At 38.9% G+C, this 27659-nt stretch overlaps 2 protein-coding genes across 3 annotated transcripts; both read left to right on the forward strand.

Moving 5' to 3' along the window:
* The first annotated feature begins 5108 nt into the window (after window positions 1–5108).
* LOC143031334 (uncharacterized) lies at window positions 5109–11189 on the forward strand. Its single transcript, XM_076195030.1, has 2 exons — window positions 5109–7175; window positions 9436–11189. Exon 2 carries the CDS (start codon window positions 9819–9821, stop codon window positions 10602–10604), a length of 786 nt encoding a protein of 261 aa, XP_076051145.1. The 5' UTR covers window positions 5109–7175; window positions 9436–9818; the 3' UTR covers window positions 10605–11189.
* A 5904-nt stretch (window positions 11190–17093) lies between these two features.
* LOC143031323 (uncharacterized) lies at window positions 17094–26610 on the forward strand. 2 transcript variants are annotated; one of them, XM_076195011.1, is made up of 3 exons: window positions 17094–17721; window positions 21098–22751; window positions 26113–26610. In XM_076195011.1, exon 2 carries the CDS (start codon window positions 21485–21487, stop codon window positions 22442–22444), a length of 960 nt encoding a protein of 319 aa, XP_076051126.1. In that variant the 5' UTR covers window positions 17094–17721; window positions 21098–21484; the 3' UTR covers window positions 22445–22751; window positions 26113–26610. The 2 variants fall into 2 exon arrangements, with proteins under 2 accessions (XP_076051126.1, XP_076051125.1); XM_076195010.1 differs by lacking the exon at window positions 26113–26610 and having other exon boundaries at window positions 17094–17485; window positions 21098–22444.
* The last annotated feature ends 1049 nt before the right edge of the window (window positions 26611–27659 follow it).

Consider the following 27659-nt stretch of genomic DNA (forward strand, 5'->3'; position numbering starts at 1 on the left):
TGCTCCACAATGGAAAGTTCTGTTCCACTGGCCCATGCAGCTAACATGAAGGAAACATACAAGAGTATGAAGCTTCTATTGCAAAATATGAAGAACATAAATGGAATATCTGTGGTGACCTCAAGGTTGTGGCAATTTTATTTGGAATGGAGCTGGGTTATACAAAGTTTTGTTGCTTTCTGTGTGAGTGGGACAGTCAGGAAAAAAAAAATAATTTTGAAAATGTGTGGCTGAAACGATCTCTGAGCTCAGGAGAGAAGAATGTTGTCAATCCTCCTCATGTAGATTCAGAGAAAATTTATCTGCCTCCTTTACATATTAAGCTAGGGTTGATGAAAATTTTTGTTAAAGGTATGGATAGAACTGGCAAAGGATTCACATATTTGAAAATAAGTTTCCTAGAGTAAGTGACGCAAAAATCAAAGAAGGTATTTTTGTTGGACTACAGATTAGGGAGATGAGAGACCAGAGTATTGATGAAGAGCTAAAGGATCTTAAAAAAGCTGCATGGCTGTCATTTAACAAGGTTTGTGTGGAGTTTTTGGGGAATCGCAAAACAAATAACTATTCTGAAGTCATAAAAGAGCTACTGACATCCTACAAGACCTTTTGGTGTAATATGAGCCCAAAAATCCACTTCCAAGATTATTTTCCCAGCAAATCTTGGCACTGTCAGTGATAAGCACAGTGAGAGGTTTCACTAGAACATTCTGAACATGGAAACCTGATATCAATGGAATTGGAGCTCTTCAATGTTGACTGACTCCTGTTGGACACTAAAAAGGGATCTCCCAGAAGTAAAATACACTCAAAAATTATACATTTCTACATTTTAAAGGTAAGTTTAGTTGAAATATCAGCTTCATTTATTAGTTATAATTGTTTAAAATTTGATATGCTATCACAGAAAAGCTATGCCTGATAAGAAAAAAAAATCTAAAAACATTTGAAATCAGCAGGAGAAAAAAAAAAAAAAAAAATCTAGTTCACCTCCTTTTGCTTGTGGGACAGGTATTTTAATAAATTTTGTTGACCAGTGTTATTATTATTATTATTAATGTTTATGTGTGTGTGTGTATATATATATATATATATATATATATATATATATATATATATATATATATATATATATATATATATGTATGTATATTTATATATTCATATATGTATATATATATATATGTATATACATATATATATTATATATATATATGTATATATATATATATATGTATATATATGTATATATATGTATATATATATATATGTGTATATATATATATATATATTATATATATATATATATAAAACATATATATATAATATATTGTGGCGAAATTGCATGTATGAATGTTGCATAGTGTGCCTGGATGGTTGGTATGCGTGTAAGTGATGCGTGAATCGGAGAGTCGAAGCATAAGCAAGGGGGCATGTAGCGAGGGTATGCATGGGGGGACGCCAGGGGGGGGGTCCCGGCGTCGCTCGCTATACCTCGCATATAGAGAGTAAGCCTAGCATTGGTGTTGAACACACGTGTAAAATCCTCATGTTCGCTAAGCAGAATAAACAAGAGAAGACTGAACTCCTGCCTTTCCCTGATCCGGACAATTGTAGGCGTGAACTTGTCTTTAACTCGTGATTCCATGATCACGGCCCATGTGCAATAGAAAAAGGTGAGTTAATGTACATGCAAATACGTAACAATATATATATATGTTTACTCTCCTTGTAATTATTCATCCACTCCTGTAGTTTTTTATTTCTCTATTAATTTCCAGCTTCTCAGTCACCTAAAAAATAAATTGTACAGGATGCAAATATTTGCACAAATTACTTGTAACTCATTTGAAGTGGCTGTTTCCCCTGAATAACTATAACTCAACAAGCTACTCCTACCATGTGCCTTGTTTTAGTAATTGATGAAAGGGCAGGGTGAATGTACATACATACATATACCAAGGCTTTTTTCCCCCTTACAAGGGGGGTAGCCAAAAAGGACAAGGCACAAAAACATTCCCACCCATTTCATCCCTGAAAACACTCCACACCCCTCCACCCTCCCTCCCATCTTAGCACCTCCTAGATGACGGGTCATCCCTGCACCCTGTCCACTGCCCTGGGTCAGAAGCAGTGTCGCAGGACACAGCACATACACAGCAAGGCCGCTTCATTAAATCGGCAACCCCGCCTCTCTGTCCCCCCATATAAAGGAGAGGACGGGGAGAAATCCCTTCGGGCTGCGTCAAAAATTTTTGCTCACACACACACTACCTCACCCCCATTCCCCCGTCCAATCCACCTCATGCATCACAACATTTTCCATATACAACCATTCTCCATTCACCCCTGTCTTCTGTCCTCTCCTGTCCTTCCTCAAAAAAAGGGTGAATGTAACTTAACATATGTGTAGGTAGGGACCGGCTATGATAGATTGAATAAAGTAATTTACTTCTTACCCAAGGATATCAGAAATAAAAATCTCTTAGTTTTATCTACAGGCATTTGGTGGCATTTGTACATAATTTTATTAATTTTCCTGCAAACTTTAAAGTAATGGGGGGTGCCTCAAAAACAAGTTTAAGATTCATTTAGATAAACAACTAAGCAAAATAATGTAATGCGTGTGATTTATTTTATTGTATTTATCAGTATTTGTTATTATATTAATTTTTTGTTATTCAGTTAATGTTTCTCATCACTTACTGTTGTCTGTTTATTATTTGCCATTATTTGTTTTATTTTTTTATTTACTCATTTATCTATCTACTTATTATTTTTCCCACATCCAGCATAGTTATGGACCAAAAGGTCTCCTGTCTGCATGCTTTTTTTTCCAATCCTTTGTAAAACACACAAGTTGATGTCTTTAACCTGATTGTTAACACTGACTAATATCAATTCACTGTGCAATGGTTATAGATTTACATTTTAGATTTTATTTTTCAATATACAACCATTTTACAAGCAATTCAAGCCAAATAAATAACCTATACACATTAATTAAATAACAAATGTAAAGAACAGACAAAGTCACAGGTAAGCATAGAACGATATACTAGGGATAACTCAAAGAAGCCAAATATAGGGCTTATTTCCATCGAGTAGAAATTTTATTTATATTGACACAAGTCCATTTTGTAATAACTGAATACAAACACGTACTTTATAGTGTGAGCATATGCATAGTACAGACTTGAAAGATTCCTGTGACACCTGTGAGATCCATTAGTGACATAGAATTTGGAAGCACAACAGTCGTGTACATTTATTTATTATGTGGTAGAGGCTATCTTCCTCAGCTGTTCATGACTTTACATTGCCTGGTTTAATGTTAGTTCTGATTGCATTTAGGGACTGCCAATTTGGTAGGCAGAATGAAGTCTTACCAAAATGCTTATTTAATGTTTATATTCTTGCATGCTAGGCATCCAGTGACTATAAATAAAAAACCATAAACTAATGAACATATTTCTTAGGTTACTATATTCTTGGCAAATTCTTTTTAATGTGAAGGATGCAGGTTCTATCATACATTATTTGAGATAGGAATACTCGAGTACATCGATTGAAATCCCCATCTCACAAAAGGAACGATTGCTTCACAAAATATTAGTAAATTATATTGGGACAGGAATACTCAAATACATTCATTGAAAGACCTGTCTCACAAGAGGAATGATTACTTCACAAAATATTAGTAATTCATATTGGAAGGGGTTCCAGATGCAACATCATTGACCATAACCTAACCCCAAAACTATGTTTATGATGTCTTTGTGATTTATGAGTATAATTGCCACTTGCACAAACCAAATTTCAAGATAAATGTATTAAATTGATTTGGGGTGACTGTATCTGAATAATCATAATAAACAGCTCCCACCATGCACCATGTTTTTTGTAGTAGAATGGAGTTGGGTAGGTTGAGTCTAACCTAACCTAGATGTAGGTAGGAATAGTCTATGGTTGATATAGGAGAGGCTCTGTTGACTAGATTTTTTTTTCTTTTACTCTAAGATAAGCATAAATATTTTATATTTTTATTTATTGGATTTTAGTATTATTTCTGCCAAAATTCCCTCATATACTCCCTTTTTTTGGGGGGTTGTGGTGAGGTGTTCCCTGATAAGTGGAAACCAGTAAAGGATTCATAAGAATTGCACATTAATTTCTGACATAGGTGTTGACCTCTATTTCCATATTGTATATTTCATCATACTCTGATTATTCTTTTTGTTATTATTTTTTTGTTATGGATTCTCTTTTTAATGTTTATTCATCCACTCCTGTGTCTTCTCATTTCCTTATTAATTTGCACTTTATCAATCACCTAAAAAATTAAATCTTAGGATTGATGTATGAGTAAGATTGTTATGGGATGCAAACATTTGCAAGTGACTGTTTCCGCCAAATAACTATAACTCAACAAGTTACTCCCACCCTGTGCCTTGTTTTAGTAGTTGATGGAAGGGAAGGTAGGAACAGGCTATGATAGATTGAAGAAAGTAATTTCTTACTCTAGGATGTCAGAAATCAACATTTTGTAGTTTTATTTATGGGCATCTTGCAGTATTTGTATGGAGTTTTTCTCATTTTCCCTCCAACCCTGAGGTTAGAGGAAGGAGTGTCACTAAAGAATGGAGGACAAGTGATGAGAGAGGGAAATGGAGGAGAAATAGGAAAAGGTGAGGTTCAAGTAACTCTGAAAATTATGAGAGCAGGTAAGGCCCTTGGATTAGACCTATTCAAAATAATCTTTTTCATATTATCATATGTTACTCTACTTTTTCCCATGCTTTTTGACCTGGAAGAAAAAAAAAATCACATAAATTTTTATTTAGGATGTATGGAAGCATTGCCGCATGGAGGCTGAAATTGTTTGTTATCTTAACAAAAGGGTTAATTTTGAGGCATTTCTAAGCATATTTTGTGGTGTAATTTTGATCTATCCAAGAGAGTGCAACAAATTAGGTACCAAATTAAAGAACAGAATCTACTCTACATATATCAACTGTTAGAATTTATGTTTTTCCCCATGAATTTTAAAAGATATAAAATTGTTGAAAATCCTGGTTTTTTTCATAGTTTTTGTATGGATGTTTGAATTTTAAGCGAATTTAGACCAAAACTCATACATAATTTTAGCGTTTAATTTCATATATACAGAAACCTGTTAATGATGTTGGACAATACTGAACAGTACAAAAGCAAGGTATTTGTTCAACCTTCCATTTCTATACTATTCCCTTAAGCTACTTTGATATGAGTTGTTTGTTTTTTTCCCTACTGCATTTTGGTTAATGCCCCACTATGTTTGTATACACTTGTATACTCCGATTATGTACTCTCAAAAAGTTAGATCTCAAAAATTTTATATATTTTCTCTCAGATCAAGGGTGAATATAAAAATTTCCTCGGAAAAGGTATCCGAAGATTCCGTACGTTCATCATATAATAAAGAGAATCTGGTGTGGCATATGCGGCTCATCTATCTCACGAGTCCTCTTGAATATCACGTGATGATCCACTGATCCACACAGTGGATGAGGCTTTTCAATGTGACCTGTGTGATAAAGCTTTCTCAGGAAAGAATCATCTCAAAGAACACATGATGACCCACACTGGAGAGAAACCTTTCCAATGTAAACAATACTATGCAGTTTTGTCACGAAAGATTGCTCTCAAATATCATATGATGACCCAGACTGGAGAGAAGCCTTTTCCAGTGTGACCTATGTGATGCAGCTTTCTTAGGAAGGTATGATCCCAAGCGACACGTGATGACACAAACTGGAGAAAAGTCTTCCAATGTGACTTGTGTAATGCAGCTTTCTCATGAAAGAGTGCTCACAAATATCACATGATGACCCACACTAGAGAGAAAGCTTTCCAGTGTGACATGTGCGATGCAGCTTTCTGAAGGAGTCATCTCAAAGGACACATGACGACTCACAACAGAGAGAAGCCTTTCCATTGTGTCGTGTGAGATGCAGCTTTCTCAAGAAAAAGTGCCCTGAAATATGACGTTATGACCCACACTGGAGAGAAGCCTTTCCAATGTCACCTGTGTGATGCAGCTTTCTCACTAGAGAGAAGTCTCAAACAACACATGGTGATCCACACTGGAGGAAACCTTCCAAGTGTGATCTGTGTGATGCAGCTTTCCCACGAGTGATGTCAAACGGTACGTGATGACCCACACAGGAGAGAGATCTTTTAATATGATGGGTGATGCAACTTCCCCGTGAAAGAGTCTCAAACACTACATGATGACCAACACTGGTGAAAAACCCTTCAAGTTTGACCTGTTCAATACATTTTTCTAAAAAAAAAAAAAAAAAAAAAAAAAAAAAAAAAAAAAAAAAAAAAAAAAAAAAAAAAAAAAAAAAAAAAAAAAAAAAAAAAAAAAAAAAAAAAAAAAAAAAAAAGTAAATTAAAATAATCACGTGTTAACCCATACAGGAAAGAAGCATTTTATTTTTCAGCGACTCCCACTTCCTTTCGAATGATTGATCTTGTGTAGTGCGTGATGATTCACATTAGTGACAGGTCTCTCCAGTGTGACCTGTGATGGTGCAATCGTTAATCAAGTGATCCACGGTTATAAACCTGTTTGGTAGATTAGTCGTCACATGCATACTGTTAGTTGGTTTACCCTCAGTTATGCTTTTCTTTGAGTGACATTGTTTGACCTTTTTGCATAATTGCATTTGTGCTTGTTAGCAATTAAGATTCTTGAGTGTTACATTAAGTGCACAAATGTTGTAGTAATGACAATTCATCGAGCACATTAGAAAATGGCATAACTGGTGTATATAGATGTCTGCATGTCATGACGTGCATATGTTCTGTTTACCTTAACGTTGTGTAAAGTTGTATGGAATATATGCCATAGTTACTTGTAATTTGTATTACTGTAAATGTATGCATGGTAAACTATTCAGCTGTGTTTATTTTATGTTTTGAGACACTAATCTCGGAATTCAATTAAATCTTTGCAAGAGTGATATCAATTGCCATATGATGAATTATTCATTGTTGACGAAGAATAAATCCAACTTGTTTGCTGAATGTATTTTTTTTTTCTTTGCAGGAAGAGCTTGTTCGTGATGTCCTGCAGTAGTTTTTGCATGTGCTTATTCTCTCGTAACTTCTGAATACGTCCTTGCCAGGTCGAGCTGTGATAATTTGTTGTTTTCGTGAAGTTTGCTACAAAATAATTTTGTGACAGATGATAGCAGTTTATAATTAATTTATACCCGGGCATTTGGTGGAGGGCAATCATTTCCACCCGATTATCTGAACGACTCATGAGAACTTTCATGTCAGATCATTTATGACATGTGATTTGATGCCTCCATGACGGCTAGTATCTCTGACCATTCTGTTTTAAATCTAGTTGTTGATTCATGTTTCTGTATGTAACACGTCTTCAAGTGAGTCACAGGGCAATAGTGACGACCTAGTTAGCGTCTGTTGGAACTGGTTGTAATTTATCATTTTTCTTGGAATTTGCCACATTCATACTCCCTATACCAAACCAAAATTGGCCACATTGTTGAATATGATGAATGACAAAAAAAACATGATGACAATAAAAGTCACACAGTTAAATATCTAAGAATTACCTTGTTTTCGACACTTTGAACTTTTAGTAAGTGGTCATTACTGAGAATACTTACATGTGAACTAAATAATTACAGGTGCTCAGCCGGTTCACTCATTCACATAAAAAAACGATGGCAAGAATGAAATGGCACTTTGTGTTATGGTTCCCCATCCAGTGGCCATCTGAAAAAGCTACTAACGATGCCACTCCTTCATGATAATAGCCAAATGAGAAGTGGAGGCCATCATAGAGTTGTGGCAATAGTTGACTCTTTTAATAACAAATGACCGAGAGAAGAATCTTCTGCACATCTCAGGTCAACCAACACTGCTGAATCGTTGCAATTCATTTCTCCTTTATCCTATATATATATATATATATATATATATATATATATATTTATATATATATATATATATATATATATATATATATATATATATATATATATGGGGTTGGGTTGAATGTAACCTAACCTAGCTATAGGTAGTGATATAGGTTCGGCTGACTATTTTCTTTTTCTTTCTTCAGGATAATAGACTACTAAATAAGATAAAATCCCATGGCATAGGAGAAAAAAGTGTTAGAATGGATTATAGCTCAGATCAGTGACAGAAAACAGCAGGTCACCATAAATGAGGTGTAATCCAGGTGGAGTGTTTCTAGTGGGGTCTTCCAGGGTTCTGTTTTGGATCCCTTATTGTTCATTATGTACATAAACGACTTCCACAATGGGATTAATAGGAATATTAGTAAATTTGTGGACGACACTAAAATAGGACGGCTAATTAGGTCAGGAGACCACGCCGAGATTCTATCCTCCTTCACATTTAGCAACTCCCTAAAATACTCTACCCATCTTCCTCTAACTGCCTTCTCTTCCATTATCATCTCTCCATCTGCACCTTTAACTCTTCTCCACTTGATTCGCCTTCTCTTCCTCTCTTAATTTCTTTCCAAAACATCTTTTTATTACTTTCAAATTTTTCTTTCATACTCTTACCCCATTTCACATCTGAAATAATATTTTTGTGGACTCTCCTTGTAATATTTATTCACCCACTCCTGTATTTTTTTTATTGCCTATTAATTTTCATTTACCAATCACCTAGAAAATTAAATCTCATGTTCATGTATAAGTAAGGTTGGTACGGAACGCAAATATTCGTGCAAATTACTTGTAACTCATTTAAAGTGGCCGTTTCCACTGAATAACTATAACTCAACAAACTATCCTCATCATGCACATTGTTTTAAGTAATTGATGGATGGAAAGGGTGAATGTCACCTAACCTAGTTGTAGGTAGGAGTAGGGTACAATAGATTGAATAAAGTATTTTACTTCTTACCCAAGAATGTCAAAAATAAAAAATGTAGTTTTATCTGTGTAGGCTTTTGGTGATATATGTGCCGAATTTTACTCGTTTTCCCGCCAAATTTAAGGTTAGAGGGGGGGGGGGTCACAAAAATAAGTAACATGGAGGATATGTTATTTCCTGCAGAAATCAATATCAGATTCACACAAGTGTCTTAAACCTTGATTTATGACATCCTTGATTGATGTGTGTATAGTGGTACTATGCGAAAATTTGACAATCTTATTTCCAGTTATGATATTTTATCCTACCTTATACACCGACCTCACTTTCTTGTGTCCTCTATTTGTAATGTTTAATCAGCCACTTCTAATTTTCTTCTTTTATATGAGGTCTTTGCTCCCGTACTGCATTTTGGTTAATGCCCCACAGTGTATACGATCGTGTTACTCCTGTTACATGCTCTCAGAAAGTTAAATATCAAACTTGTTATATATTTTGTTTCAGGTCGAGGGTAAATATCAACATTTCCTCAGAAGAGGTATACGAAAATTCCGTATATTTGTCATATAATGAAGAGAATCTAGCGTGACGTCTGCGGCACACCTATCTCACGAATCATCTTAAATATCACGCGATGATCCACACTGGGGAGATACCTTTCTAATGTAAACTGATTGATTGAGCTGTCTCAGGAAAGAGTGCTCTTAAATATCACGTGATGACCCACACTAGAAAGAAACGTTTCCAACGTAACCTGTGCGATGCAGCTTTCTCACGAAAGAGTGCTAACAAATATCACATGATGCCCCACACTGGAGAGAAATCTTTTCCAGTATGACCTGTGCAATGCAGCTTTCTTAGGAAGGCGTGATCTCCAACGGCACGTGATGGCACAAGCTGGAGAGAAGTCCTTCCAGTGTGATCTGTGTAATGGAACTTTCTCACAAAAGAGTAGTCTCAAACGACACATGATGATCCACACTGGAGAGAAGCCTTTCCAGTGTGTCCTGTGCGACGTAGCGTTCTCAGAAAAGAGTTCTCTCAAAATTCACTTGATGACCCATACTGGAGAGAAGCCTTTCCAATGTGACCTGTGTGATGCAGCTTTCTCACGAAAGAGTTCTCTCAAATATCACGTGATGTCCCATACTAGAGAGAAGCCTTTCACTTGTGACTTGTGCGATGCAACTTTCTCACGAAAAGATCATCTCAAAGATCACATGATGACCCACACTGGAGAGAAACCTTTTAAGTGTGACCTGTGTGATGCAGCTTTCTCAGGGAAGAGTTCCCTCAGATATCATGTGATGACCCACACTGGAGAGAAGCCTTTCCAATGTGACCTGTGTAATGCAGCTTTCTCACTAAGGTGTACTCTCAAACGACACATGATGACCCACACAGGAGAGAAGCCTTTCAAGTGTGTTATATGCGATGCAGCTTTCTCACAAAAGAGTGGTATCAAACGACACGTGCTGACCCACACTGGAGAGAAGCATTTCCCATGTGTCATGTGTAGTGCAGCTTTCTCACGAAAGAGTACTCTCAAACGACACATGATGACCCACACTGGAGAGAAGCCTTTCAAGTGTGTCGTGTGCGATACAGCTTTCTCGCAAAAGAGTGGTATGAAACGACACGTGATAACCCACACTGGAGTGAAGCCTCTTTAGTGTGTTCTGTGTGATGCAGTTTTCTGGCGAAAGAGTCATCTCAGAAATCACGTGATGACACACACCGGAGAGAAACCTTTCAAGTTTGACCTGTGCGATCCAACTTTCTCACGAAGGATGAATTGATTTCTAATGTCACGTAGTGACTCGCACTTCCTTACGAAAGGTTGATTACGTGTATTTTTTATGCATAAATCACGCTGGTCAGAGGCCACTCCAGAGTGACTTGAGTGATTTATTTTTTCTGTGTGATGGTACTTTCAGGTATTAGATACTGATCCATTGTTATAGACCTATTTAGTAGATGAGTCGTCACACGCACACACACACACACACACACACACACACACACACACACACATACTATCATTTGTAAATGTTGGTGTACCCTGAGTTGTGCAATTATTTGAGTGACTTTTTTATGATTGGCTTGTTGCGTAATTGCATTTTTGCTTGTTTGCAATTGAATATTCTTGACGGTTCTATTAAGTGTTCAAATGTTCTTGTAATTATTAAAAAACGTGAAGAATATTAGATCATAGCTTTGTGTAAAGTTGTTTGGAGTATACATCATTGTTATTTATAATTTCTGTTATTGTAAATATATGTATGGTAATATATTCAGCAGAGTTTGTTTTATCCTTGGAGACACACACTCAGCTTTCAACGAAGTCTTTCGATGAGTGATATCAGCTTGTTCGTGGTGTCAAGCAGTAGTCTTGCATGTTCTTGTTCTCTCATATCTCCTGATACAAAACCACCTTGTCAGGTCGAATTATGATGGCTTCTCGTGTTGTTTTAAGTTTGTTGTTTTCGTGATGCTCACTACGAGTTATTTTGTGACGGGTGATAGCATTTGCTTGAGGGCAATCATTTTCACCTGATTATCTAAACGAGTCATGACCTCTAGTGTCTCTGACAGTTCTTTGTTAGATTTAGTTGTTGATTCATGTTTCTTTAAATAAGTCTCAGGGCAATATACATTGAAGCATTCTCGTCGGTGAGGTGTGGGTGTGTAGTAATATGTTTTGGAGTTTATGTGTCTAGTGACTGGACCTGGTCAATTCATTTCTCCTTTATCCTCCTTTTCAATGATGAACTACTCCCTCTCCATTACACTTATCTCTGGGCACTTTTGAGAAATAATCCAGAGAGAAGCAGTCCGTCAACAATTGTTCACGTGGCCAGTAAATTAACCCATTCAACCCCGATGACAAGATGTCTTGTCATTTGGTCAAATAAAACAAAAAATCATAAAACACCAAAATGTTTGATCAAACACCAGAAAAATATGACGTCAGTCCTCGCTTCGCTGCGAGCGAAGCGAGGATTGACATCATATTTTTCTGGTGTTTGATCAAACATTTTGGTGTTTTATGATTTTTTGTTTTATTTGACCAAATGACAAGACATCTTGTCATCGGAGTTGAATGGGTTAAAGGTCATCCCTAAATAACCCATGTTTCTGATTTTGCTGTATCAAGTTGCACATTAGTATTTGTCTGGCCAAGAGTAAACACTATGAACCTGTGTTTGAAAGAGCCTTATGGAAGGACTTGCAAGAATCTTTGTTGTTCCTGGGACATATATGGGGTATAGAAGTATCATCGGGTTTGCAAGCACAACAGTCATACAGGTAATTAGCAAGCGCTATTGTAACCAAATAACCAATGTCCAAGTGTGTACATGTATTCATTGCCTGACACAGGTTATTTTTCGTATAATATATATATATATATATATATATATATATATATATATATATGTATACACACTGATTCCCAGTGATCATTTAATATATATTCTTTTCCAACCACATATCACTTTTAATTCCATGCCATCGCAGTCGAGACAGAGTCGCTCGATGGAGACATCCGTTGGAAATTGAAACGTGGACGAGCCGAGGATTCGAACCCAACTAACCCGTAACAAAGTTACAGTGACTTAAACCAATACGCTATCTAGATAGCGTATTGGTTTACGTTACTGTAACTTTGTTACGGGTTAGCTGGGTTCGAATCCTCGGCTCGTCCACGTTTCAATTTCCAACGGATGTCTCCATCGAGCGACTCTGTCTCGACTGCGATGTCATGGATTTAAAAGTGATTTGTGTTTGAAATACATATATATGTATATATATATATATATATATATATATATATATATATATATATATATATATGGGATTGTGACAGGTTGGTGAAGGTGGGTGAGGAAGACATAGATCAGAATCCAAGTTTATCTCTGACTAGTCTCACACAAACAGGCTTCTTCAGAGAAATGATGTATATAGGAGAAAACAAGGCAAACATATATATATATATATATATATATATATATATATATATATATATATATATATATATATATATAAACGGGGCATTGTGAGGAGCTTCGGAGACCTCACCCAGGAACGTCTCTGTATGTTTGGGATTTTGTCCTATTGGTCGTTACTGAGGGGTCTTTGTTTCTACTCCGGTGGCGTATTGTCCTAGTTGCTGTTGCCATAGCTGCGGTGGTTTTTTGTCCCTTTGATGTCACCCGTTCTTTGATTTGTGTTTCCATTGGTAGCAATATACAGTGCTTCAAGTACTTTCCTTTTGTGTCTGGTTAAGTTTTCTTCTAGTATTTCTGCTGCCTCCCATTTCGGTTAATGACTCATTAATGTGGTTAACTAATGCACTAGTGTCTCGATGGTATCTGACATCTGCTCTGTTCGCTGAGCCTGTTTTCTAATCCTCTGTGTGTTTCTCCAAAGTAAGAATGTTTAGACCACTACATGGAATTTTGTACACAATACTTCCGTTGCCATATTGATCTTTTTTTCTTTTTCGTCAAGTCACCTATCTTCTTACCCGCGTCAATCACGATGGTTAAGCCAGAGGATCTTAATCCTAGTCCTAACTCGTCTGTGAATTTGTATATCAGACAGAAAAGGAAAGTATTTGAAGCACTGTATATTGCTACTGATGAAAACACAAATCAAAGAACGGGTGACATTAAAGGGACAAAAACCACCGCAGCTATGGCAACAGCAACTAGGACAATACGCCACCGGAGTAGAAACAAAGACCCCTCAGTAACGACCAATAGGACAAAATCCCAAACATACAGAGACGTTCCTGGGTGAGCTCTCCGAGGTAAGCCTACGCGTGCTTTACTCGCGAGTCTAACCACCTCGACCAGAAGAGAGAGACTCCCTTTAGGGTCCCCCGGACCATCTGAACCTAATCGCGACTCTCCAAGCGGGCATCTACAGGAACTTCTCCCCACTATCTATTCCCTCTTTCACACAATGAAAGAACAGATGATGGATGAACAACGCGAATTCATCCGGGCAACTCAAGAAAAGTTCCTGTTGAACTCCAAAGTTCGAAAGGATTCAACACCCACAAGAGCCCCCCTAGAACATGTTCCAGCTGATCGGACCCCCCCCCCCAACCGATCAGGGACGAGGATGAAGACGCGGTGTTTCTCGCTGACCTGACAGACTCCAGCTACGACGACGACGACGTCCACAGCACCGTGGATGAGAGGGCGAGTTACCAAACCTTGCAAGATTTCCAGTCGGAATCCCCGATGGTTGTTAAACCCTCCTTCTCAGAGATCCTCGCTAAAGTTAGGAGAGCTAATCAACTGGGCCCTCCTCAAGAAGAGGAAGCCACGTTCGAGTCGGAAATCTTTAAGACGGGCAATTCTCAGACAGGAAAACCACCTCCAACCCAACCCAACTCCCATGGAGTACACAGACGGTAAGAGCCATGAGCCAGGCTTCCGACGCACTCACAAAACGGACAACCGAGAAAGCGCGCTGGCTCTCCGTTCCAGTGGAAAATAAAAAACGCTTCTGTACCCCATCAGGGACAAACCTCAAAGAAGCCTCGATCCCGGTTAGGTTACCAGAGCTTGTCAAAGCGGACGTGGATTCACTCCACAGAGCAAACGTCATCCTTTCCGGCAGAGAATCCAGGGCACTGTCCTTCGCGGTGAACTCCTGGTTGGAACGCGTCTTGGCTTCAGCAAGGGAGTTTTTACCCAAGCTGCAACCCCAGGAGGAATGCGACCTCCAGGCTCTATCGGAAAGCTCGAGCAGAGCCCTGAAGCATCAAGCGGCCTGCCTCTCAACGTCTTGGGCCAACATTGAGTCACGCATAAGAGACACCATCCTAGGGGACCCCAGTGACTCCCTCCTCAGATAAATTTATGCTCCATTGAAGAGGGCCCCCCTTCTAACCCACACGCCGATTCCCCCGGACATGGTGGATTTAGCAATCGCAAGCAAAAACCAACTGGTGCATAACAGAGCCATCGAGAGAGTAGCCGTCCCTACCTCGAGGCCAAGGCCAACCCCCCGCCATCAACTCCTAGGACCCCTCAGACACAGAGACAGCCGTTTCCTCACTCTAAGAAAGAAGAAAGGCCACCCCCCCTCCACTCCAAGTCGAAAATGTAGACAGAAAAGCCCCGCCCCTTTCCTAATAGAGAACATAGACGCAAACATCATAGAGGCTCCGGACCCCCCCCCCCCACACACACAGAAAATTCTAGGAATTCGCCAGTCCGTCCGCAGAAGATAGGGGGTTGCCTCTCTCTCTACTGGAGAGCATGGGAAGAGGCCGGAGCGGAAGACTGGACTCTACAAGTCATCAAGACAGGCTATCGCCTTCCTTTTCACACCGTCCAAAGCCTCTCCCCCTATCCCATCCAAGTCAGCAGCTACCATCTGGACTCGGCTCGCGGGCGGGACCTAGCGGAGGAAATCTCCGTTCTGCTCCAGCAAGGAGCTATAGAGGAAGTCTCGACTCCGGACCCAGGGTTCTACTCAAGGCTATTCCTAGTAGAAAAGACAACAGGGGGTGGAGACCCATCATCGATTTGTCTCCTCTCAACAAGTTCCTTTCCCTGACGAGTTCCTAATGGACACCCCAGAGTCCACAAGGGCGTCTATCAGGGAAGGGGACTTCATGGTGTCACTGGACCTCCAAGATGCCTATTTCCAAATACTAGTGCATCCCTCCTCCAGGAAATTCTTCAGAATCGTCCACAAGGGCAACACCTTCCAGTTCACCTGCCTATGCTTCGGACTTTTCACAGCACCCCAAGTCTTCACCAGTGTTCAAACTCGTTTCAGCGTGGTCCCACTCCAAGGGAATTCGCCTACTCCGTTACCTGGGCGATTGGCTGATCCTTGCACATTCCACCCAACTATGCCAAGAACACCTGAGCATGGTCCTAACCTTCGTCCGGAAATTGGGCACTTCAAAAGATCGTGCCCCCCCCCCTCCCCGGGAAATCGGTTCTCCTCCGTGGGATGTGGCATTAGTCCTGAACTATCTGAGGGGTTCCCCTTTCGAACCCCTCCGAGAGGCACATCTGAAGGGCCTCACCTTGAAGACAGTTTTTCTTCTAGCCCTAGCATCTTCCAAGAGAGTAGGGAGTTACACGCCATCTCTTATAGAGTCGCCCATTCCAAAGGATGGAAAGAGGTTTCCTTCACTTTCATACCTCAATTCATTGCCAAAAACCAAGATCCTGCCAAATCCGACCCTAGATTCTAGTCCTTTAGTGTTCCGTCCTTAGACGAATTTGTAGGGGGAGAACAGACGGAAACAGTACTATGCCCGGTACGAGCCATCCGGATCTACCTCAAGAGAACTGAACATCTTAGACCAGATTTAAAGAGGTTGTTCCTCTCTACTAAAGGTAAGCCGAAGCCCATCACTAAGAATTCAATTTCTTACTAGATCAAGGAAGTCATCCGCAGAGCCTACGACATGAACCACACAGATTGCCCTAAAGCGAAAGCCCATGACCTAAGGGTAGTGGGGATCTCCCCAGTCTTCAGAAAGAATCTGTCAGTCAACCAGGTTCTTCAAGCAGGTATATGGAAGAGCCAGAATACGTTCACTTTCTTTTACCTCAAAGAAGTTATGTGGGAATCTTTAGGGAACTTCTCTTTAGGCCCCATAGTGGCCGCCCAAGAAGTCCTGAAGTGATATACCCCTCCCCAATAGCACACAGCCGACCCTGACAACTCATCCAAGTTCTGGCTCGGCAAACGCGGTGATAACTTTCCAAAGTCCTTCTCATACTCCTACATTCCCTTACCTCACCCGAGGGCTCTCAAGCATTCCAATGGAATCAATTCAAGCCCTGCAGTGGTACAAAAGTGAGTATAACCTGTCTCCACTCATGGGAACAGAAATGGGTGCACTTCAAAGTTTAGGGGATTGTATAAGGGTCTGGTCAACATAGTCTTAGCACACTAAAATTTCCTTACGGGGTTTTCCAGGCAAGATAACAACTTCCTTCCCTCCTAAGTCCGAGTCTCCTATTGTAAGGAGTACCGAAGAGTTTGTATTCTTCGGAACAAATGTAATTTTCGCAGGAAAATTAAATTTTCCCTGATACAAACCTGAGGTACTCCTTACCTCTAATGGCCCTCCTCAACCACCCCTCTAAAAAGTTCCCTCTCCCTTGCCTGACAAACCTTGTGATTAATTTCATACCTGGCTCAGAGAATGGAGTATAGTGTGCGAGACTTGTGGTGGAGGGCAAGGGCCCCCCTTGCCCCAATAGGGCCCCATACTGAGGATAGGCGTTGCCCAGACCCACGGAGTGAGGATTTTAATTTAGCGGTAGAAATATTGCGCTACGCAAATTATCCTATTGTAAGGAGTACCTCTGGTTTGTATCAATGAAAAATTGATTTTCCTGCGAAAAATACATTTTTAATTTACTGCCAAGAACTAAAGAATAGAAAACCAAAACAAAGCAGTTTATAGGAAACATTAACAATGAACAGGAAGTTGTACGAAAACGTCTTCGAAAAAGTAAACATAGAAGATAAAAGGAAAATCTGCACAAACTGGAAAAAAGGAGTAAGTTGATGAATGAAGTGAACGGAAAATTGAGTATAGGCGATGTGAACAAAGTAAATCAAACCAAATTGAAGTGCATTGTAGGTGGAAGTATATAGGACATCGCATACAAAACTTGAACCCGGTAGTGAATTTCCGAAAGTGACCTTCCAGTTGCAAGAATATTTGAAATTCCTTGGACATTGTAAAATGCTGAAGGTTCACGAAGCTTGTTACCAAAAAGGGAAACTCAACAAGTAATAAAAAAAGTCACTTCAAGGCGTTCACCAGTCAATTACAGCTTACATGGTTGCATTGGATTGATAACTGCAAGTTGCATGCCATCGTGTATGTAGCAGTGTTGGAAAGAATGCTGTAAGTCAGTAATGAGATTAAATTAGATATAACTGCGTTGGAAGAAGCCCAACGTCTGAAAACTTGTGGAGGGGGATTAAACTTTTTTGGGGGTTGAGATACGCAAAAACACAAAGAAAACATTTCAAATAGAAATAGCCCTCCAAGAACTAGGATATACTTTACATTATACTGATGTTTTATAATTTTCAAAAGCTAATTGAAATGGTATTTACATCTGGGGTTTTAGAATACCCAGAATTATATAATCTAGCTATTGATATTGATAAAAATTGAAGGTGTGAGACCAGCGAGTATCTTTGTAATACACCAAAATACATGCCTGTCTCAATTTTTTTTTTCCACCAACATAACTATTAATTTGTATTATATGTGGGGTTTGAAATGCTCAGAATACTAAGAGCTTAATATGGATATAGGTAAAAATTGCAGTTGTGAACCATAGCCTAACCTAACTCTTGGGAAATTTATAGATGTTCATTCATCCTAATTTTTTTTAGAAATTGCTACCGATATTACTATTCATGGTACTTATATATGGGATTCAAAATGAAAGTGCAAAATGAAATTTATCTTGGTGTAACGACCTAAGAATACCTAGGCATTACATCTGTGCCCCCCAGAGAAAGCAAATAGGATGCTGGGGATAGTGGCTGAAATTATTTACTTGGAAAATCCAGCTGTTATCAGCAAGTTGTATAACCCTGGTTCACCTAAACGGGTATGGACTACAAAACTTGTTTAAAGATGGGAGAAAGAACAGTGACAGGCCTCAAAAACTTGCATCAGATATAAGAAACAAAACACAAGTGCCTCTGGAAAAAAATGGTAAAAGTGAGAGAAAATGCATAGGTTAGGTATGGTTAGAATAGGGTGTGTGTGTGCTTGTTTTATAGCTTATACTAACAATTTTGTCGTTTCTTTCGCACATCATTAGCTTTACACACTTCTCTTACTCAAAATGCTTATAACCAAGTGGATTCCCCAGTTATTATTGGTCGGGGGTTGAGGTTAGTACAAATAAGGGATTTCCGATTGAAACGGAACATACAGTTCGATCAAATCAACATTTAAAGAATTATAAAATGTGTTTCAGAACGAATTAGCCTGTTGGATAGTTTGCAAATATTAGGATTTATATCCTTAAATGGAATGTCACTTTGGATAATATGATATGTTTTCTCACCCAGTCCATTACATTAAGCTCGTATAGACCAGTAAAATGATCTTCTCGTGAGTCAGGTATCACATATGTTCATTTTTTTTTTTTTTTTCGTGGTTAGAGCATGATTATGGACCCTACAGGCATTGCTATAACCACCTCCACCAGTTAACATGTTTTTGCAACTAGCAACTTGTAGGCTGAGTAGATTCCCATGCAATATGTATTCTTTTCCATACTGCCCTAAGTAAGTGGTTTTACTAAAGAAATGCACACCTATGCGATATATAACTACAAAATTAGATATTAATATGGTAAATTACAGTACATCAATGTAATATATGTTTTTTGTGGCTGAAAAAATTACTAAAAGCAAATACACTACCAAAAAGAACTGTGGCAAGAGCTTCGAAACCCCATGTTTGTGTTGTCTGTTTACAATGGGGAATTCCAATGAGGTTACGTTAGGCCAATTTATATAATTTAATTTCTTCAACTTCTGCATGTATCAAAACGAATATGGCGTCGCTAAGTTCTTGTTGTGGCTTTGTTCGGTAGTATATTGCTTTTAGCATTCTTTTTTATTGATTTCCACCAAGTAAAATATTTATTACATTGTATTGTAATATACAAAGGATTACAAAGGTGGAGCATGCTGACATGAGACCTTTTGGTCCATATCTAGGTCGGATGCGAAAAAATCATAATAATGATAAATAAATAGATAAATGACTAAATGAATGAATAATTAAAAGCTATGATGATATAGATGATAAATAAAATACATAAATAAATGCATAGGTATAGTTAATACACAAACAGATAAATAGTAAATAATGATGAATTGACATATAGCTAATAATAAATGAGAATAAAGCAAATAATAATGAATAAACAGACAAATAATAACAAAATAAATAAATAATATGAAATAAATTATAGTTATTACAGCATCTTGCTTAGGTGTTTATCTAAATGATTCTTAAAGCTTCGAACTGAACTATATCACACTGCCCCTGCAGGAAGTTTATATCATTCATTAACTACATACAATTTTTATATTTATTTTTATATTGCTATATCGTTTAGGTGTGCACTTTTTTAAGTTTATTGGTGATGGTCTTGATTGTCATGCAATAAATGTCAGTGAAATTTGTATCTATCATCAGGACATCACGATCAGAAGAGGTATCTCTCAATGTGTTTGGATAGCATGGGCCATTAAATGGCCAGTGGTTACAGTGGCAAAGCAAAAAAAGCTGCCAAGAGATCCCTCTGTCCATAAGATGTTCTAGTATTCTGTAGCAGGGTGAAGTACATGGAGTATCTAGCCACCAAGAACTCAATCTATTCAGCCGATTTAGACACCAATAGAGTAAAACTATCAACAAAGGCTGTGTGGTACATGTCCGTTGAGCACTGGGTAGACCAGGAGTCTCCAAAGTGGTTGATGCGAGTATCCAAGGGGTCAATAAATACCCAACCTACCATCAGTGGCAACCACTGAAAATGTGGCACCGCCCGGTAATTGAACCCCGGGACTTCCCACTGTCACTACTGACCATTAGCACAGAATTTCATTTCAACGCTTTGCACACAAACCAACAAATCATCCCACAATGTTTTCACACCCTGATGTTAGGTTTGTTATTGAAACTTGGATCAATGCAGATGTAGCGTACACCTGTAGTATAGGGATCTGAGAAGTTTAACTTGTCTGTCTGTCTGCATACCATAGTTTGTCACAAAACTCCTATGATAATGTGGAACCAATTATTACCAAAATTGGACCTTAGATAAGTCGTTTCACATATAGGCTGATTATCACCCATATGTCAAATGACAACAAACGGACTTGACTGTACTAGGATTGTTGGAGAGCATTTGGTAAGAGGGTGTTGGTAGTGTCAAATGACAGCAAACATATTCTTCTGTTTATTTCTCAGTATGTCATGCGACATATGGATTTATCATGGTGTGTTTATACGCATTATGATAAGTTATTTTTTATTTCTAATTCAAACTTTATATTCAATACATTTCTTGTTATTTACAAATGATTACAAACATTTAAAAGTTTTAGTTTTTATTTTCAGGACCAGGATTTAACAACCCAGATTTCACTAGAAGAGTCGATCTTAAATTCTGTACTTTCGCTGGAGACAAAGCATCCCAGTGTGGCTCATGGGATGCAGATTTCTCCCACAAGAGTGGTCTCAAAGGTTATATAATGAACCACACGTGAGAAACCTTACCATTTTGTCCTTTGGAACACAGCTTTCCCAACAAAGGCAAGTCTTGGATGTCACATGATGAGAACCACACAGGAGAGAAACCTTTCCAGTGTGACCTTTGCGACTCAGCTCTCACTATGAAAGGTAATCTCAAATATCACAAGACGACCCACACATGAGAGAAGCTGTTCAAGTGTGAGCTTTGCGACGAAGTTTTTTTTAGAAAAAAAAAGAAATCTAAACAACCACATGATGACCCACACAGGAGAAAAACCTTTCCAGTGTGACCTTTGCGATGCAGTTTTCAAAACAAAGTCAACGCTTCAATGTCACTTTATGACCCACACAGGAGAGAAACCTTTCCAGTGTGACCTTTGTGACGCAGCTTTCACAAGAACGAATGGTCTCAAATGCCACATGAGGACACACACAGGAGAGAAGCCTTGCAAGTGTGACATTTGTGGTGCAGCTTTCACACATAACTCAGGACTTCGGTGTCACATGATGACCCACACAGGAAAGAAACCTTTCAAGTGTGACCTTTGCGACTCGGCTTTCACTACGAAACGTGACCTTAAATATCACAATATGACCCACACAGGAGAGAAGCCATTCAAGTGTGAGATTTGCAATGCAGATTTTAGAAGAAAGCATCATCTCAAACACCACATGATGATCCACACAGGAGATAACCCTTTCCAGTGTGACCTTTGCGATGCAGTTTTCAAAATAAAGTCAAATCTTCAGTGTCACTTTATGACCCACACAGGAGAGAAACCTTTCCAGTGTGACCTTTGCGACGCAGCTTTCACTACGAAACGTGACCTCAAATATCACAAGATGACCCACACAGGAGAGAAGCCGTTCAAGTGTGAGATTTGCGATGCATATTTTAGAAGAAAGCATCATCTCAGAAACCACATGATGACCCACACAGGAGATAAACCTTTCCAGTGTGACCTTTGTGACGCAGCTTGCACCACAACGAGTGGTCTCAAATCCCACATGAGGACGCACACAAGGGTGAAGCCTTTCAAGTGTGACTTTTGTGATGCAGCTTTCAGAGCAAAGGGCAGTTTTACAAAGCACATGGCAACACACACAGGAGAGAAACCTTTCCAGTGTGAGCTTTGCGACAAAGCTTTCATAACGAAATGTGATCTTAGGTGTCACATGATGACCCACACAGGAGAAAAACCTTCAGTGTGACATTTGCGACGCAACTTTTACAAAAGAGTTGGGACTCAAACATCACGTGTGATTACTCAAGCAGGAGAGAAACCTTACAAATGTGACATTGTGATAATTTCCAGTGAAGTGAATGGTCTCATTCATCATGTGGTGACCCACACAGGAGAGAACCCTTTCAAGTGTGACATTTGCCCAACAGTTGTCATGACAATGTCTCACCTCGAAACTCACATAAGGACCCACACAGGGGAAAATCCTTTTCAGTGTGACCTTTGAATTGAAACTTTCTCAAACAAGTTCTCTCAACGGATATTTGAAGATCCACGTAAGTCTTTCAAGTGACCTTTGTGTTGCATGTTTCTGACAAATTATTAATAATGTCACTCAGTAACTCTGTTACGCTTAATGTATACAGATGAAATATATGCTTACTAAAAAGATATGAGTACTCAAAGTAGAAACTATACAATGAAATGTTTTATAGAATATGACCTTTTGTTATTCTGTGAATAAATGAACTTGGCCTGTAAAAAGCTAAGACGTCGTAACTATGCTGCGTTTAGAAATGCATTCGACAGATGATGTTATTTTGGGTGAGAGAAGTCCCCTACTGGTCGAAAACATGAATAGAGTCATCCGTGAACCTATTATTTTAACTTGTATTTTTTTTAAAATACATGGATGAGTACTGTGAGAAATGTGTCTTGTTTTGAACATAGGTTTCCACGGTGAGGGATATACACGATGTTGAACATGCATGGGTAGTCTGCCTAGACTGAAACTATGTGACTCTCCACATTGTACACCAGCCCGCGATCCTGTGCCCCTTGAGTATTACTCTGATGTTTGTGTTAAGATGGAGAATGTATTTATTATATTGTTGATAGCATTGTTATTGATGATACATATTGTATTATGAAATGTAAACGGATGATGCAGTTCTTATGAAATATTTTTTGTTGGCAATGGTGATGATCTAGAGGTGTGACCAAGGAACAGGGACAAGTGAAGTGAAATGATATTTGCTGCCATGATTGTCTCCACTTTGAATAGTATTGTCATTAGTGTAGTGTGCATTATTAAAACATTCTTGTAGCTCTTTATATCTCAACATTGGGTAAGAAGTTTTGAAGGATAACTTGAATAAAGGTCGTGCTGAAATGGGTGACCCCCTTATTTGTAGACCTTTACAACTTGGTGGGCAAACTGGAACTGGCTTGTGGTAGAATGGTGTTGTCCTGATAATCTGACCTAACTGCGGCTATCGGAAGGGCAGCGGGTGCTTCCATTCCAAGGGAAAAACAGGCCTGCCAGTACCTTAAGAACTGGTGGTTCTATAACGAGGAGGAAGTCCGAGAACAGAACCACCTCGTCAATATCCACAGGAAACTGTACAAGAAGGCCCAGCCCCACAAACATTGAGCTTCGGAAGGTGGTGAAACACGCTCAAGAATCCACATCCAGAGTAGGAGAGGCAAAGTGGCCGAAGTGGTGCACAAGTTTCAAGCAGGACACTGGCTTGTCCAACCTATGTTCCAAACTGAGGACGGCCTCTGGCAAGCGACCATGACAATCTCCACCCCACCCACATCCACGGCAGGAGGTGGAAAGGTTGGCAGACATGTTTGCCACATGCGCCACTGCCCAGCTACCTGCAGAGATACCTTACAGCAACAGCTGAGACCAGAGAGGGACAGCCTCATTGACCTCGCTCGGAAGAGACCCGACATGATGGACAAGCCTTTCACTGAATGCGAACTTATCCAAGCGCGAAAACCCAGGACACTGCCACAAGGGCGGATCAAATCACTTACATGATGCTGGCCTATGCCGGACCAACAGGTTAGGCGTATATTCTATCCTTGATCAACCACTCATGGCTGTCGGGACGCCTCCCGGGTCGCATGGAAATTGGCCGACACACAACCTATTCCTAAATCTAAGGATCCCACCAAGCCCTGTCCCATCTCCCTGATGAACTGCACGGCCAAGATTGCAGAATGCATGGTGCTCACCCACCTCGTGTGACGCATTTTCGGTTTCATGCGGGGAGTTGGGATCGCCGACAGCATCATGACCCTAAGCCGGATCAATTACTGCCTCGCTGTGGTTGTTTTCCTCGATTTGGAGAAGGCATTTGAACTGGCAAGCCCTACTACCATCCTGACCGGCTTGGTGGCAAAAGATGTTCAGGGCAGACTCCTTGCCTGGATCCAGGACTACTTACAGCACTAGCAGGCAAGCATCAGCTTCCAGGGGAGCTATCACAATACCACTAATTTGAAAATGGTCTCAAACTGTCAAGAAATAAATTTGATATAGAAGTTGGTAGAAACAACTTCGCCAACCATGTAGTTAAGGAAATAAACTTCCTGAAGAGGCAGTGCAATGCCGTTCAATTTGAAGCTTTAAGATTCGTTTAAATAAACACCTAAGCAAGATGCTGCAATACCTGCCATTTATTCTATATTATTTATTTGTTATTATTTGTTTATTGTTTGATTAGCATTTATTATTTATTATTTACAATTTACCAGTTTGTTTCTTATCTAACTTTACCTCTTTATTTACTTATTTTACTTATTATTATTTATATTATTATATTTTTTGTTTGTTTACATATTGATTATTATTATATATATGTTTTTTGTATCCAACTCAGTTATGGATCAAATGGTCTCCTGTCGGCATACTCCTCCTTTATAATCCTTTGTAAAGAAGTTTTGTAGGGTAACTTATTTATTTGTAGACCTCTAAAACTGGGTGGGCAAACTGGAACTGGATAGTGATAGAATAAATCTGACAAACACATAAGAGAAATGAAGGTGTTGAAGAAAATATGCTTTAATCTCATACTGTGCTTGGAGGGACGCAAACATAAAAAAAAGTAAATGAACAGATGTCAAAAGGAATTGCGTTATATAATTCAGTCATAGAGGATCGATTTTGTAGATTTGGCTGGCCATGGGAAAGCTGTCCCACAGCTGCTGGTAAGTGTGTGTATTTACCTAGTTGTATCCTACAGAGAGGGGAGCTATGCTCGATCGTGGTGTCCTGTTTCTGTATCTCGCAGTGTCTAAATTGCTCTTAATTTCATGTATGGTTTGTGCACACACTATTGTTTCATCTAGTTTGTTCCATACATCCACCACTCTTATGGGGAAAGCTGTTTTTTTAAGTCTCCCATGTAACTGTCTTTTTTTTTAATTTCTTTCTATGAGTCAAATGCATTCATTGAAAGCCCTGTCTCATAAGAGGAACAATTGCTGCACAAATTATGAATAATTTACATTATATTGGAAGGTTCCAGATGAAGTATCATTGACCATAACCTAACCCCAAAATTATGATGTCTTAGAGTTTTACGAATATGATTGCCATGTCGCAAACCAAATTTTAAGATAAGTGTATTGTAATTAATTCGGGGTGACTGTCTCTAAATAATCATAACTCAACAAATGGCTCCCACCAAGTGCCATGCTTTTTGTTGTTGATAGAATAGGGGTGGATGGGTTGAGTCTAACCCAACCTAGTTATAGGTAGGGATAGTTTAGGTTCTGTTGATAGGAATAGGCTAGGCTCCGTTGATTAGAATTATTTTTTCTTACTCTTAATATGATAAGCATAAACATTTATATATTTATTGGATTCTAGTACTATTTCTACCCAAATTTTTTTTTTTTTAGGGGGATGAGGTGTTCCCTGACAAGTGGAGACCAGTAAAGGATTCACAAGAATCACACATTGATTTCTGACATTGGAGTAGACCTCTGCAAACATTTGACCAAAATTTCTTATTTCCAATGATCTATGCTAGTGTATATTTCATCACACTCCAACACTGTCGGTTGTAAAAATTAGTTGGTTTACCCTCAGTTGTGCAGTTATTTTAATGACCCTGTTTGATTGGCATATTATATAGTTACATTTCTGCTTGTTAGTAATTAAAGATTCTTGAGTGTTCTATTAAGTGCACAAATGTTCTTGTAATTATGAAAAACTATTGAGAATCTTAGAGAATGGCATAACTGGTGGATACAAATATCCGCGCTTCATGACGTACACATTTTCTGTTTACCATAGCGTTGTTTAAAGTTGTTTGGAGTATATGACATTGTTACCTGTAATTTGTGTTACTGTAAATATATCTATGGTAATATATTCAGCAGATTTGATTTTATCCTTTGAAACAACTCCTGGATTTCAAATAAGTCTTTCCAAGTCATTTAGTTCACAATTAGCCAAAGGCTAACAGAAGAACACAATCCAAGTATATATTCAGTCCCATGAAAGGATTTAATCTAGATTATATTGGCTAGACAGGGAGAGACATGGGGACAAGGCTGAATTGACACAAACGTACAATTAGGTATGGGAAAGAAAACTCGGCAGTGTTCCAGCATGTTAGTCAGTTTAATTACTATCTCGACTGGGACATAGCCAATATTTTATATCAAAGCTGGTTGCAGGTTCAGGGTATGGTTGAATCTACATTAATAGAGTACACACACACATATATATATATATATATATATAATGGCGTGTGTCCTCAATCCTTTGCTGTACAGGAGTTAAAGATGTGTGTTCTAAGGGGAGAGGGTGGGGGAATATCAGATCATTTTCTGGTGGAAGGTAAATTGAGAGTGGAAAATAGGTGGAGAAGGAGGAAAAGGGCAGATGGTAGGGAGGTACTTAGAGTGAACTGCTTAAATGAGAAAGAAAATAAAAATGAGTATAAGAAGAAGCTGAAGGAGTAAAGGATAAAGTAGAACTAGGAGTGCAGGAGGAATGGGGATAAATCAAAAAGGGAGTCATAAGGTGTGCAAAGATGGTGTGTGGAACAAGGAGGATAGGAAGAAATGGAAGGAAGGGTAGTGAGTGGTGGGATGAGGAAGCAAAGAATGGTGTAGAAGAGAAGAAGCAGGCATGCATAGATTGGCTACAAATTAGGACGAGGGAATCGTATGAGAGGTACAAAGTAAAGAGAAGGGAAGTTAAGCATATGATAAAGGAAGCAAAGAGGAGAGCAGATGTGAAATGGGGTATGAGTATGACAGAAAATTTTGAAAGTGATAAAAAGATGTTTTGGAAAGAAATTAAATGAGGAAGAGGAGGCAAATCAAGTAGAGGGGAGGGGGTAAAAGGTGCAGATGGAGAGATGATAATTGGAAAAAAAGGCAGTGAGAGGAAGGTGGGCAGAGTATTCTAGGGAGTTGCTAAATGTGAAGGAGGA

This window comes from Oratosquilla oratoria, chromosome 12, assembly GCF_046742065.1.
Source record: "Oratosquilla oratoria isolate Oo_2021 chromosome 12, ASM4674206v1, whole genome shotgun sequence".
Lineage (NCBI taxonomy): Eukaryota > Metazoa > Arthropoda > Malacostraca > Stomatopoda > Squillidae > Oratosquilla > Oratosquilla oratoria.